At 43.7% G+C, this 14,899-nt stretch overlaps 1 protein-coding gene across 1 annotated transcript; it reads right to left on the reverse strand.

Annotated features, from left to right (window-relative positions):
* Positions 1-10,620: 10,620 nt before the first annotated feature.
* BT62DRAFT_1076538 (uncharacterized protein) lies at positions 10,621-14,013 on the reverse strand (the record flags this gene model as incomplete). The annotated part of the gene is made up of 5 exons (XM_043179231.1): positions 10,621-11,469; positions 11,535-12,423; positions 12,481-12,641; positions 12,695-13,642; positions 13,848-14,013. 5 exons carry the CDS (start codon positions 14,011-14,013, stop codon positions 10,721-10,723), a joined length of 2,913 nt encoding a protein of 970 aa, XP_043039655.1. The 3' UTR covers positions 10,621-10,720.
* Positions 14,014-14,899: the final 886 nt, after the last annotated feature.

The raw sequence follows: 14,899 nt of genomic DNA on the forward strand, positions 1-14,899 counted from the left end.
AAAGATGCATGAATATGTCCAACACTATGTTAAGTCCTGCATAGTTTGTGGGCACAATAAGACATCCAGACACCACTCCTATGGGTTACTCAAATCTCTGCCAGTTCTCAAACAGCTATGGGATTCTATTTCCATGGACTTTATTGAACAACTACTGGACTCCAATGGATTCACCACCATCTTAGTAGTCATAGACTGAGCTAGCAAGCAAGCCATCTTCATTCCCACTCATGACACCATTAACTCTATGGAGCTCACCCAACTTTTCCTTATCCATGTATTCTCCAAACATAGGGTATCCAGTCACATCATATCCAACTGCAGCTCTGAATTCATCTCTCAATTTACTCATGCTTTAGCTATAACCCTTGATATAGAACTCCACCTTACCTCTGGTTATCATCCAGAGGCTGACAGACAAACAGAATGAGCAAACCAAACTCTGGAATAATACATCTGCATCTACTGCTCCTACCAGCAGGATAACTGAGACACCCTTCTACCCATTGCTGAATTTACCTACAACAATACCCCTAATGCATCCACCAGAATTTCCCCATTTTTCACTAACAAGAGTTACCACCCCAACATCACTGTTCACTCTGAAAGAGACATCACCTCTGCTCAGGCCTGAGACTTTGCAGTCAATCTGGATGAACTCCATCAATTACTAAAGAATGAAATTTCCAAAGCTCAGTCTCACTATAAGATCCAAGCAGACAAGCATTGAATTCCAGCACCTCTATTCACAGTGGAGGACAAGGCCTACCTCAGCTCCAAACATATTAAAACTATCTACCTGACTAGAAAATTCTCAGAGAAATACTTTGGCTCTTTTGAAATTATAGCCCAATCTGATACTCACTTCTTTACTTTGAGGCTTCTGCTGGATCTCTGGTCTATTCACCCTATCTTCTATATGTCACAATTGGAACCCATAGAAGAAAACACCATTCCTAACTGAATCCAACCATCACTGCCTCCAGTCAAAGTTAATAGAGAAGAACATTTCAAAATAGCCCAAATCCTTGACTCTAAACTGGACTGCCAGTTCTGCTGCCCACTGCTGTATAAAATCCAGTGGCTAGGCTACAAAGGTACCAACAAAGAATTTGCTTGATTACCAGCCTCCAAGTTCTCTGCCAATGAATTCATTGAAGAATTCCACCACCAATACCCAGGCAAACCAGGACCCTTATTCAAAGTCATTCAAACATTCCATTCCTAATACAATACTACTCTGGACACCACCAGCACTCCATCTTACTATTTCAATTCTAACCACTAATTACTACCATTTCAATCATCTTTTTTACACTTTCAAAATCAAAACCTTGTATTTACATTTTTTTTCTTCACTATCAACATCCAACACTCTTTTCTATATACATTTCATACAAATATTTTACAAAGAAGCAGAACCTGAACTCTCCCCCCACTCCTTCAACTCCTCTATATCCTTGTTCAGTCTCTTCAACATCACCACCCAAAGACCCTCTACCTCCTGATCTCTTTTATCCTTGAAAATCAGTCAGGCCTTCTTCCAGGCCTCCACTTTGGACTCCAAAAACAGCTCTAAAGGAGATGACATATCATCAGAACTGTAGTCATCTTGAAGACCTGCCATAGTACTATAAACATCTGCCACCTCATCTGCCAACTCATCCATGCAATACATCAACTTGCATATCAATTTTGAAAGTTGGTGGAGACCAGCAGAGACCTCTATACTGTTGATCACCTCACTCGTGGCGATGCCCTTGTTGAACAAACAGGTGGTTTTCTTGACCTTGCAGTGAGAGCAAGTCCACCCTTGACTGGCACTTTCAGTTACCAATCATGCATAACACTGTGCACCATCTTGATGACAATGCACACAACTCTCTGAAAACAAAAAGCTAAGTTAAGCCATGAAAGAAAACCAAGACACTTACTTTCATCATCTAACAATTCTTCACCTTCTATCAGTCCTGCCACTTCTAACTTCATCTGCTTTTTGGGGCTAACAATCATCTCTATCCCACTGCTATCCACTATGCTCCTCAACCTGAACTTGCATTTATGGCTCTTCTCTGCTGGACCTGCTGCTCTTCTCTTCCCCTTCTGCATCCTCTTCCTTCTCTCCAGAGTTCCTTCAGATTCCTTGGACTCATCTTTCCCCTCAGTCTCCTTGTCCTGCTCATCATTGGACCCTGGAGGCATATGATGAGTCACTTTCTTGAAGTGAAGACCAAGATTAGGATCAAACTATTCCACCAACACTTGATGCAGCCAGAAATCAATGGCCTCTGCAGGGGTCATTTGCAACCCATCCTTCATAACCATCCTCTCCAGCTCTATCTCCTTAGCCTCAACCCTTGCTGCTGCCTCTGCAGCCTCCCTTTCCTTAGCCTCCCTCTGAGTCATCTCTCTCAATGCCTCCTCTGCCTCTTTCACCTGTCTTTCTACAGCCTGCTGAACCTCCTCCCTCTTCCTCTCCAATTCCTCTCTCTGCTCCTTTTTCCATGACTCCCAGGTCACACAGTCTACCCAGGCCCTTTCCTTCCACTCTTGCTTCTCTTGCCATTCCAAATAGCTCTTCATGGCCTCCACATATTCTTCCTCTGTGGTTTGCTATTCCAGATGAAACAATTCCTTGGCCTCTTCAGAGCCATCAGGGGTGGATCCTCTCACCAGAGGCTCAGGAGTGCATAAGCAATGATATGTGGTGAGTGATGATATAGGTGAAGATAGTGGTTTCAGTTCAAGCTGCAAAACTCCCATGGCCACCAACAATCTTTCATGAGGCCCTACTGGCCATCAGGATCTGCATTCTTGAGAGCAAGAACACTAAGGGGGGGATACTGTTATATGCATGCTGCCAGCCTCCATATCACCTCAACCAACCATAAATCCAATTATGCTACCCACTGGACTCTGGCCGCTTCCTATTACCTACTAATTTCATTTCACCATTATCATTTCATATTCATATTTCACATTATAATATCTAGACCCTGAACTCAGTAGTGAATACTGACACCAGAATCCAATAGAATCTAACTCGGAATTAGCTACCATTAGTATATAAAGCCATGTATATCATCATAACTACTCAGTTTGAATATCAACTTGGATAAACCATCTACACTTCACACTCACTTCAACTCCTCCCTATCTTGTCTATCAGATTTTGCTCCAAAGGATACCTCTGTTCGCTCCTCTGACAGAACTCTGTTCTGTCCATTCAGAACCTTAGGCTCTGACTCAAGGGTGACATTGCCAATAGCTTCATCAATGCCCATGCACTCTGCCAGACTCTGCACATACACTCAAGCCCACTCGATTGACATGTTCCTAACACTATCACAGTCTAAACAAAATCTCTAAGAAGGATCACTACTCCCTTCCTCTCATTTCTGATCTCCTCAACTCTACCTGCTCCACACACATTTACATCAAGCTCAACCTTTGACATGCCTATCATCTTGTCTGCATAGCTAAAGGGGATGAATGAAAAACAGCCTTTCAGACCTATTATAGTTTCTTCAAATGGCATGTCATATCTTTTGGCCTCACAAATGCTCTGGCAGCATTCCAATGATTTGTGAATGATATATTCTCTGACATGCTCAACATATCAGTAGTAGCCTACTTTGACAACATTCTCATATATTCTGACAATCTGGAAGATCACCAGAAACATGTTCATGAGGTCTTACACAGGCTTAGAGCTAATGGACTCTACTGCAAAGGTTTCAAATGTGAATTCAACTAGAATTCCATGGAATACCTAGGCTACATCCTATCATCTGAAGGACTTCACATATCTGAAAAAAAAGTCAAGGACATCCAATCTTTTCTTGGCTTTGCCAACTTCTACTGTTGCTTCATACATAAATATAGTAATATCATTATTTCTCTTATATGACTCATCCACAAGGGAACTCTATGGAAATTTAATGACAAATGCTTAGCTGCCTTCAATAAGTTGAAACAGACCTTTACATATACTCCTATTCTTACCCACTGAGTCCCAGATCAAAAGATAGTGGTGGAAACCAATATCTCTGATTACACAATTGCAGCTATCCTCTCTATCTATTTTGAAGATAGTGAAATTCACTCTATTGTCTTCCACTCCTAGAGTCTCCACAATGTTAAACTCAACTATGACACTTATGACAAGGAGCTTCTAGCTATTTTTGAAGCTTTTAAACATTGGTGGCACTACCTTGAAGGCTCTGCAGACTTCATTAATATCATAACAGACCACAAGAATCTTGAATACTTTGCCACCACTAAGATTCTAATCTACCAACAGATCCACTGGCCTGAATATCTATTCCAGTTCAATCTAGTAATCCAGTTCTACCCTGAGAAACTTGGAGGGAAATCAGATGCACTCATTAGATAATAGAATGTCTACCCTAAAGAAGGGGATAACCCATATGCTCAAGTCAACTACTACAATTTCCAATCTGTGTTCATCCAAGAACAACTTTTTGCATCACTCTGTACAATCTACCTTAAAGACCCCACTCTATGGACTAGTGCCATCATGGATATCAACAAACTTCATACTGGTATCAAACAAGCACAATTCTCTGATTCTACATCCTCTGACAGCCTCTGCTAGGCTAAGGCCACTTCTGAATTCTCTCTCTCTCAGTGGTCTATTGATGAATCCAACATTCTTCACTTTGAAGGCTGCATCTATGTCCTGGACTCTGACAATCTCCATCTCCATATACTACAGAACAATCATGACCACATCTTAGCAGATTACTTTAGTCAAAACTAGACCTTAGAACTAGTCTGGCAGAACCATACCTGGTCAAAGATGCATAAATATGTTTGACACTATGTTAAGTCTTGCACAGTTTGTGAGTGCAATAAGACACCTAGACACTGCTCCTATAGATTACTCAAACCTCTATCAGCTTCTGAATAGCCATGGGATTCCATTTCCATAGATTTCATTGAACAACTACCAGACTCCAATAGATTTACTGCCATCTTAGTAGTTATAGACCAAGCTAGCAAGCAAGCTGTCTTCATCTCCAGTCATGTATAACACTGCATGCCATCTTGATGACAGTGTATACAACTTTCTGAAAACAAAAGCTAAGTCAAACTACACAAGAAAACTAAGACACTTACTTTCACCATCTAACAACTCTTCACTCTCCACTGACTCTGTAACTTCCAACTTTGCCCACTTTTTGAGACTAGCAACCACCTCTGTCCCACTGCCATCTACTACACTCCTTGACCTGAACTTGCATTTATGGCTCTTCTCTGCCAGACCTGTCACTCTCCTCTTACCTTCTCACACCTTCCTTCTCCTCTTCAAGATCTCCTTTGACTCCTCTGACTTATCATCTCTCTCAGACCCCTTGTCTAGCTCACCTTCAGACTCTATTGAGATATGACTGGCTATCCTTTTGAAATAGAGACTGAGCCCAGGACTGAACTGAGTGGTCAGAACTTGTTGAAGCCTGAAATTGACAGCCTCCACAAAAGTCATTTGCAACCCACCCTCTATAATCATCTCCTCCTGCTTCATCTCTAAGACTGCAGCCCTCACTGTGGCCTCTCTCTCCTCAGCCTCTCTTCAAGCTGCCTCTCTCAAAGCCTCCTCTGCCTCTTTTGCCTGCCTCTCTGTCACCCACTGGACCTCCTCTCTCTTCCTCTCCAATCTCTCTTGCTGCTTCTTTCTCCATGCCTCTCAGGCCACATGGTCCACTCAGACCTTCTCCTCTCTCTCCCACTCTCTTTTCCACTCCAAGTGGATTTCTATAGCCTCCATATACTCTTCCTCTATAGTTTGCCATTCCAGATAGAATAATTCCTTGGTCTCTTCAGAGCCATTGAGAGTGGATTCTCTCACCACAGGCTTGAAAGTGCATGAGCAATAATACACAGTGAGAGGCAACATAGTTGCAAAAGTTTAGGCAATAGTGGTGGTATCTGATCAAGTTGCAAATTTTCTCATAGCCACCAACAATCTTCTATGTGGCTCCACCAGCCATCAGGATCTGCACTCTTGAGGGCAAGAACACTAATGGGAGATACTGTTATATGCATGCCACCAGTCTCTGTGTCACCTCAACCAACCACAGATTCAATCACCAAAACCCATTGGACTCCAGCTGCTTTTCATTATCTATTAATTTCATTTTCACTATTATCATTTCATATCTGTATTTCACATTGTAATATCTAGACCCTGAACTCAGTAGTGAATATTGACACTGGAACCCAATGGAACCTGACTCAGAATTAGCTATCATTAGTATATAAAGTCATGTATAATTGTTGTAACTACTCAGTTCAAATATCAACTTGGATAGCCATCTATACTTTATACTCACTTCAACTCCTCTCTATCTCATCCATCAGATTCTGCTCTGAAGGATACTCCTCTTCACTTCTCTGACAGAACTCCATTCTATCCATTCAAATTCTTAGGCCCTGACTCAAGAGTGACATTGCCAATAGCTTCATTGATGCCTATACACTCTGCCAGTCTCCACACATGCACTCAAATCCACTTGATTGGCATGTTCCTAACAGATGTGGAGTATGCTGTTGCATCCTAATATCAGAACATGCAGCTCTGAGATGAGACTGTGATTAGTGCAATGCTGATAGAAAAGTGAAATTGGATTGAAAATCTGATGGATATTTCAGAGGATCAATGTTTGAAAGGAGAGAGATGGTTGAGATCATTCTGTAAGGCATGGAAGATTCAGGAGATTTGATGGCATAGAGAAGCAGGCTCAGTGGATATAGTGGCAGTGAAAAAAGAACATGTGCATCTTCATAGCATTATAGTGAAATATGTGATGCAGGACAGATGGAATATTGATGAATTCAGTCTTGTCATCTTTGCCATCTCAGATTGTGTCTTGGTATCTGGTCTTATGAGTGGATAGAAACAGGACAAGTTTCATATCACCATGTGTTTTGCTGTGAATGTAGATAGGAGTGAGCAGATGCTAATTTTTTTCATTGGAAAGTCAAAGCAACCATGAAGTTTCAAGAAAAAGAGTCTGACAGCAATGGAATTCTATTATCAGAATAACAAGAAGGCCTGGATGATGAGTGAACTATTTATAGAGTGGGTGAAGATGTTTGATTTAAAGACAAAGAGAAAAATGTGGCAGGTTCTGCTGACCTTGGACAACTTTTGAGGGTATTCTATCACTTATACATCTATAACATGAAGCTGGAGTTCTTTGAGCCCAACATGATTCCATATATCCAGCCACTAGATGCTGGAGTATTATCTGCTCTTTCAAGGCATATTATTGGAATACCATGTGTATCTGTGCACTTGATCTTGATGATTTTGGAGAGTCTGAAATCTTGAAGCTTGATCTCCTTGAAGCTATGATTATTGCTCATGATGCTTATGCAAATATCAGCAGTGAAATGATAGAAAACTGCTGGAAACACACTGGTATAATGTCTGACAATGCACCTGAATCACAGTCCACCACACCATCCAATGATTTCTAAGACACCTCACTCCTCAAGTCTGCATGGAATCTTATTCATAACTTTGCCTCAACAGACAAATACATGCTTCCAGAGATTGAACAGGCATTGCAGAATCTGCTTGAAAACCAATATGCTGATGCTGACTGGTGTCCTACTCTTATGACTGTTATGAATGCAGAAAACAATGTTGGTAAAGCACTGGAGGCAGTCAATCAGTTGGCTTCTTTGTCACAGTCAAAAATAAACACACCTTCCACCCAAATTGCCCCCATTTAACAGCTCCAGACAGCAGAGATAATGTTGAATGACCACCTTGTTGAATTGAAACAACAAAATTGTATGTTTGGTCCCATTCTAACCATTGAAGAGATGGTTAACCCTATTGCAGAAGAGTATATTGAAGATCTTGAGGTGATGCCAACAGATGAGGAGATTGTTGCTGCTGTTAAGCATGATATTGCAGTAGAAAATAGGGAAATAACTGTCATTGACAATGATGAGAAGGAAGAGGAGGAAGAGGAGAGTGAGAAAGAACAGATCTTGATAACTACAAGAGAAGGATTTGAGCTTATTCAAAAGCTGGAGGCATTTTGTGTTTCACAAGGTGATCAGAGTGGATTAGTACCATAGCTGAGGAAGTTGAGAGGAGCATTATTCAAGGAGATGCATGGAAAGCTGACTCAAAAGCCACTGACAGCATGATGCCTCCAAATCATAGTGGTAAAGATGTGGATCATCATATTGTTCTTTAAGAAGGTCAACAGCCATGTAAGAGAGTGTACCCATGTAAGGGAGAGATGTGGCTTCATCATTAGAAAGTAATGACAAAAGGTCAAAGTCATTGAGGACTCCACAGATATTCCCTTTGCTATCTCTTTGATACATAATATTCACCATACTGATATCTTGATGAAGGATGTGAGGGTGATCATAAAGCCACTTGTGATCTGCAGTGAGTCAACATCATCACATCAGAAAGGGGAATCAGAGAAAAAATACAGGTGAAGCATACATCGAAGTATATCAACAAAGACCTGGGCACAGTCCTTGGCCTCTCAAAGACTCTTAATCAGGAACAGCTCTTTCAGGATGGGGATATAGAGAATACATTCTTTGTATGTTCCTTAGCCACCAATGAATTTGCCATCATGCAACAATTCAGCAATCATCTTCTGCACTGAATCATTGCTGTTGGGATTTTGCTGGAAAGTTCTAGAAAGGGCAATCCGGCATCATGCTGAGAGTTGATGAGTAAGCTCGAGAGAAAGAGAAAGTTGTAGTAAATTCTAGATATAAGCCTGGAGAGTATAAATACAAGCTCTGTAGGAGCTGTAGAATAAGAAGTTCATTCTATCTGGCCTTACCCACCTGGAGTCTACCCTGTGCAACACCCAGGATTTCCAACAATTGTCAAATGGGAAGTCTTGCTCATGAAGTATATAGGAGATAGCCTAGAACCCAGTGCCTCTGACTTTCACCAGCCAACTCATTGGATTTCATCTTGGTAATGTCAAGCAACAGTTTTTCTGACTTCTGCAGGATGTTTGGCCAACTTATTTTAATGACAAGACTCATGCCAGGCCACTCATCGCATGTCACACAGATGATGCATGCATCATGACCAGACCTTGCTGGCAGTAGATGGTTTTGCCCATTTCAAGTGTTAAAGGTTTTTCATTACTCTCAAGAGTTATAGTAAGTCCAGAGAAGAACCTCTCCTTATCTTTCGAATCCTTGCTGGCTACAGTATAAGGATCATCGAATATGATGAGATTTACCGAGGAAGTGTAAGACAGTGGCATTACAAGCAGGCAAGAAAAGGGCCTACTTTGTTCGCCAGGTCAATGGCCTGAGAAGAGATAACTGAGGAACGACCTCTGTCAATCAAAGTGCAGGGTGATTCTGATCTGATATTTTGTAGACCGTACCACGCACACTGGAAACGGCTCTTTACAGAGCTATGCGTAGACTGGTCTTTGTCAAGTTGAATCTTCATGGACTTGGTGGCCAATATAGCTGTCGAAGATGCCTCTGTAGATATCTGCAAGATCTTTGAGGCAGCTTGCTAACCAAATAGGTGTGAACAGAGCTAGGCCAAAAGAAAGACAGCATACCTCATTGCTGGAATTTCCCTACATTTTCGAATGCTGTGGCAATGGGTAAACAATTTCATGCCTTGGATGGCAGAGCCTGCTGAGGAAGAAGGCACGGAAGCGTCAGTTTTCCAGTTGAGCATGTACGTTTCTTCGTTTTCAGTTGTAGATTCATTGTCATGGGATTTGATAAGAGCAATTAATGAACAAGAGGGCCATGAAGTTGGAAACACACATCACCATTGGTCAACAGTTTAATTGTGTCAGTCTCATCATCTATGGCTCAGCGGTAGCCTTCATGTTTTTTATATTAACAATATGAAGCCAGCAAGTGAGAGCCGAAATTTTACGCATCTGTCACTTCACGTGATGAGTCACCGAGTTCAGTCGGAAGTCGTCTACTAATCTATTACAACATCCAGGACTCTAACGCGACTGTCCATCTTAATGTTGTCTTGACGTGCGACAATAGTATAAACCGATATGCTACAGCACATTTACGTATATGCATATTGCACAGCCATCATACACCACCGCCTGTCGCATTTCCGAATTGCATAGCATGGTCGCGCAAATGGTGCAAATTCTGATAGTCCACTGGTGATTGACATACAGCGTGAGCTCAGGCTGTGACTCCAATACTAAGCCCAGCCCTGTGCTTATGTGGGACCAAATTCTGTATTGTGAGTATAGAGTAGAGTAAGGTACAGAGGATTAGATTAGCCTCTCTCGAGAGACGTTCTACTTAAATACATTTTGTACTACTTCGAGATCTTTCTACGAAATACTAAATAAGTATGGATCATGGTCCAAGTCAGCTGCCACTGATTGACATAGCATCTTCGAGTACATTCTTGTACTCGCCCGCGATTGCTATCCCAACATTCTGCGACGGCTGGTTCTGCCCTGCAACCATGCCAGTAGCGAACTCTCGTGTCCGTATCGGTCAAGTAGGAGGGCTGCTGTAAGTCAAACCTCTGCATCAACTTTCACCACCACACCACCAACGATACTGTCTATACGTCTCACACTCGTACCAGATAAATCACTATTACTATTATTCACTGAGTAGAAGTTTGTAGTGTCAATAGTCTATCATCAGTGTGTTACAAGCGTAGTAACAATATCATGTAGCCTATCTATGAGGGCGTGACTGCTGGGGGTATATCTTTGTTCTTCAAAATGAGCTCTTCCCCGTTAAATACGTGCATGAATATCAAGAATGAGTGATATGTAATAAATCCACCGAGGGTTGCATCATCAAACGGTTCTTGGACACTCTCCTGCAGTGATTTCAGCTGGGAGGATGCGGAAACACCGAAAGTGAATTCCTCTGAGACAGTCACCAATGACACATTTACAAGTGCATCCTTCCAAGTCCGGCGGGCATTGATCCCTTTTGAAAAGGCACGGCGAATGGCTTCGAGCCAAGGACGAAAGTCATCGAAGCACGAAGAGACAGGAAGGGTGTCGGCACGGACGAAAAAAGAATCCTTGCTTTCCGCCAAGGCATCCCAAGAGACCCCACGGGCAAACCACCGGGAGAAAGGTTCGGATATTTCCTTCAGTTGAGACGTGCCACCGGGCTGAGGTTTTTCAATGATAGAGTGGCGACAGCATATCATCAACATGACATAGAATAGTGCCTCCAAATCATGGCGGTAAAGATGTGGGCTATCATTTCGTTCTTGAAGAAGGTCGAATGCCATGTAAGGCGGCGTACCCGTGCGACGAAGGGATGTGGCTTCCGTGATAGGAAGTAACGACGAGAGATCAAAGTCATTGAGGACTCCGCAGATATTCCCTTTGCTATCTCTTCGATACATAATATTCGCCATACTGATGTCTCGATGAAGGATGCCAGGGTGATCATAAAGCCACTTGTGACCTGCAACGAGTCAACGTCATCACGTCAGAAAGGGGAATCGGAGAAAAGATACAAGGAAAACGTACACTGAAGTATGTCAACAAACACCTGGGCATAGTCCTTGGCCTCTCGAAGACTCTTAATCGGGAACAGCTCTTCCATAACAGAAATACGGAGAACACGATCTTCGTATGTGCCCTCTCCACCGATGAACTCGCCATCGTGCAACACTTCCGCGATCATCTTCTGTGCCGAATCGTCGTCAAACGGGAAGTCTTGCTCATGAAGGATATTCGGGAGGTGATCCAGAACCCAGTGCCTCTTACCATCACCAGCTTTCTTGTCGGCTTCCGCCTTCGCCTTGTCAACCAAAGCCTTTTCCGACTTCCGCGAGGTGCTCAGCCAACTGATCTTCACAACCAATTTCATTCCAGGCCATTCATTGCATGTCGCAGCAACAACACACGAATCGCGTCCAATGAGGCCTCGCTGGCGATAGATCGTTCTGCCCAGGTTAACCTCGATAGTCTTGCCATTTCTCTGAAGAGTCGTCAAGAGCCCGGAGAACAGCTTCTTAGGATCGTTCGAAACGGTATTGAACCGATTGAAGTTAGTAATGTACGGGTCTTCGATGATATGATGCAAGATACCACGCTGTTTGAGCGTAAGACGGTGACATCCTATCAGCATCGCGACGAAAAGCATCTCATCATCTTTCTCCCCGAGATCGATGGCTTGAGAAACAATGATTGCAGATCGATCGTAGTAAGAGAGCTGGACGCGGTCGCAGTCAATGAGAGTCACGAGAGCGTGGGATCTCAGCCCGGCGTTCGAAAGTATCTGCAGAGCATAGCGTGCACACTGGATGCGGGCCTTTTCTGCCCGATCAGTTCCTGAAGGGAAGCTGTCATCATCAAAGGCCCTCTGGGCCCTGGACGACGCTGTTTTAGATGTTCGGGCGAATTTTGAAGATCGCTAATATATGACATTAGTGAGCAGTGAGCGTGAAAGATTGGGAAAGGATACACACACCTCGTTTTCGGTGTCTGCTTTGCGTTTTCGACCCTTTGAACCTCCCTGAGAGGCCTCCCCTTCTTGTGTAGAGGATGCACCAGAAGATTCAGCAGGTTTCGGTTCGTCCTTTTTATCCTTGCGATTTTTCTTCGGTCTCGTCGTCATAGGATCCTTGCCATCTGACATAAACAATCAGGACACAAGACAGAAGCTGGACGAAAAAATGTATTACCTTTGGTCAATAGTCTGATCGCACCAACACCCTCGTCAATCGTATCATCTGTGGCTTTCATCTCTTTCACCTCAATGACATGAGGCCACCCAGGCACAAACCGCGACGGACATCTTTTGTCTCGGCCAAACTTTTTGATACGATCTCGAGCCTCCTGGCAGTCGGGCAGCTTAAATATGGTACGCAGCATGCCCACGATGTCGGGGCGAACCGCGTCGTTTGACCCCCGCACAGAATAAGGGTCCATACGGAAAAACTCTATGTTATCGTCATTCGAAACCTCAGTGCCGGATTGCATCTGAGCCACGTCAATGACACGATTGCATAGGTCTGCGTGAGGACAATACAGGCGCCTCTCCTTCTCGTAACCTGTTCCGACCTCATTGCATAGATTTAGGTAACCCCAAAGTAAACCTTTGAAATCTGGGTCATCCTGGACAGCATCGATGACGGACTTGAAAGAGACACGCCAGTCATCGGGAAGATGTAGAATTTTGACGAGAAAGGTCTCGAACTCGATAAAGATGCGACGGCGAAGGTCCTCTCTGAGGTAGGCATCCATTTCAGTAACATTATGGTCATGGCCATCCACCGTCTGCAACTCTATTATGGAGTGGCTGGCCGTTCCATGGCCGTACGGCGTATTCTGCAGTTGGGGTCTGGGCCTCGCCTTTGCCTTCCGCTGCTGTGAGGATCCAGCTACAGGAAGCACATCGTTGTCGTCAGAGGTGAGGCTGCCGTTGTTGGGAGGAGTGGTGGGCACCGGCTCCAGTGATGACGAGCGATTGTCGCGATATTGTAGCGCCTCCATTCGACGTCGCGCCGCGCGTTTGGAGGCCAGCAAACGCGTAGTCTTTCTCGCGTAGGATGGTGGGGGGGCTCCGATAAACATTACGATAGCCATGGCAGTTAATATATGGAAAACGGAGCCGGAGAACAATGGCAACACTGACAGAGTGGCGGGATTTCAACCTGCGCTCATCCACGTGATCGGCGGCATTGTTTCTAACTCACGAGTCCCCATTTGGCATTCAACGCCAGCATTCCTTGCAACTTGCTCTTACTATTGCTCCAGTCTGGACAATGCACCCCTCGATAATTACTGAGTACTGAGGGCACTCCTTGTAAGTTCCCCTCCCGTTTTTTTCTGTACTTGTCATAATTTGATTCAAGAATTCGCTTCGTGTCACCGCCGCCCAGGGCAGCGTTTCTTGTTCTGCGGGTTTGCCGCCTAGTATGGCAATTTGCTTCAAGTTTATATGCGACATCTCGCCCCATGTCGACTCGGCTCGCTCGGCTGTCGAGGAAATATTGGTCATGGTGGATAATCGATGTAGCGTCGACACACTACACGATGAACCACGTCGATAGCAGTTGCCTTCGCGACGCAGATCTTTTTTGGCTATGCCTTCATTTTATGTCTTTATTGTCGGCTGCAGACAGTACCTAAGTAGTATATAATATGAGGAATGATACACAGATAGTAATTTGCGGTGGTAACGGTGGTGGTAAACGGTAACTTGTAACCAAAATCCCGATTGAAATGACACTGCAAAGATGCCATTAAAGAACTACCGGATAAATGACCTCCCTTGAGCGAAGAGCTGATACATATTGCGATACAGCAAACATAATTCTTCGCATGCTGATACACTTCTTGAACCTCACCTTTGAATAATCGTCCACGATCTCCAAGTCTCGGGATCTTAAATCGTGCTTGGGGAGGTCCACCACTCCAGGCTGCCAGTGAGCAGCCCTACCATCCGAAAAAAATTTCGGAAATATTGTAAAGATAGCATTGTCTCGAGAAGAATGTAGCCACGATCGTTTTGAGTCTTGGCATTTGATATGCAGGGAACGCCTGCACCTGCGCAGTCAGAATATAACGTTATGGAGAAGCCACGCGTCCGACAGAATGAGAATGACATAAGTTAGCACAAGCACGCGCAGGCGAAGTTCATTACTCACCAATTGTCTGCAAACATTTACCTAATTCTGATCATTAGATCCAACAACACTCGTCCGAAAGGCTACTTAGCAAACATTGTGACATGTGAGGCCTTGAGGAATCGTTACTAGACGGGCAAAAAATATGAGAAAGAGAAGAAAGCCATATCCTCATCACCAAAGTAGTACAAAATGACAATGGAGACCTAAGTGTAATTGATGTATTGTATATGCGAGACAGGTAGCAGAAACAGAAAT

Source organism: Guyanagaster necrorhizus (assembly GCF_019112545.1).
Source record: "Guyanagaster necrorhizus MCA 3950 unplaced genomic scaffold BT62scaffold_13, whole genome shotgun sequence".
Lineage (NCBI taxonomy): Eukaryota > Fungi > Basidiomycota > Agaricomycetes > Agaricales > Physalacriaceae > Guyanagaster > Guyanagaster necrorhizus.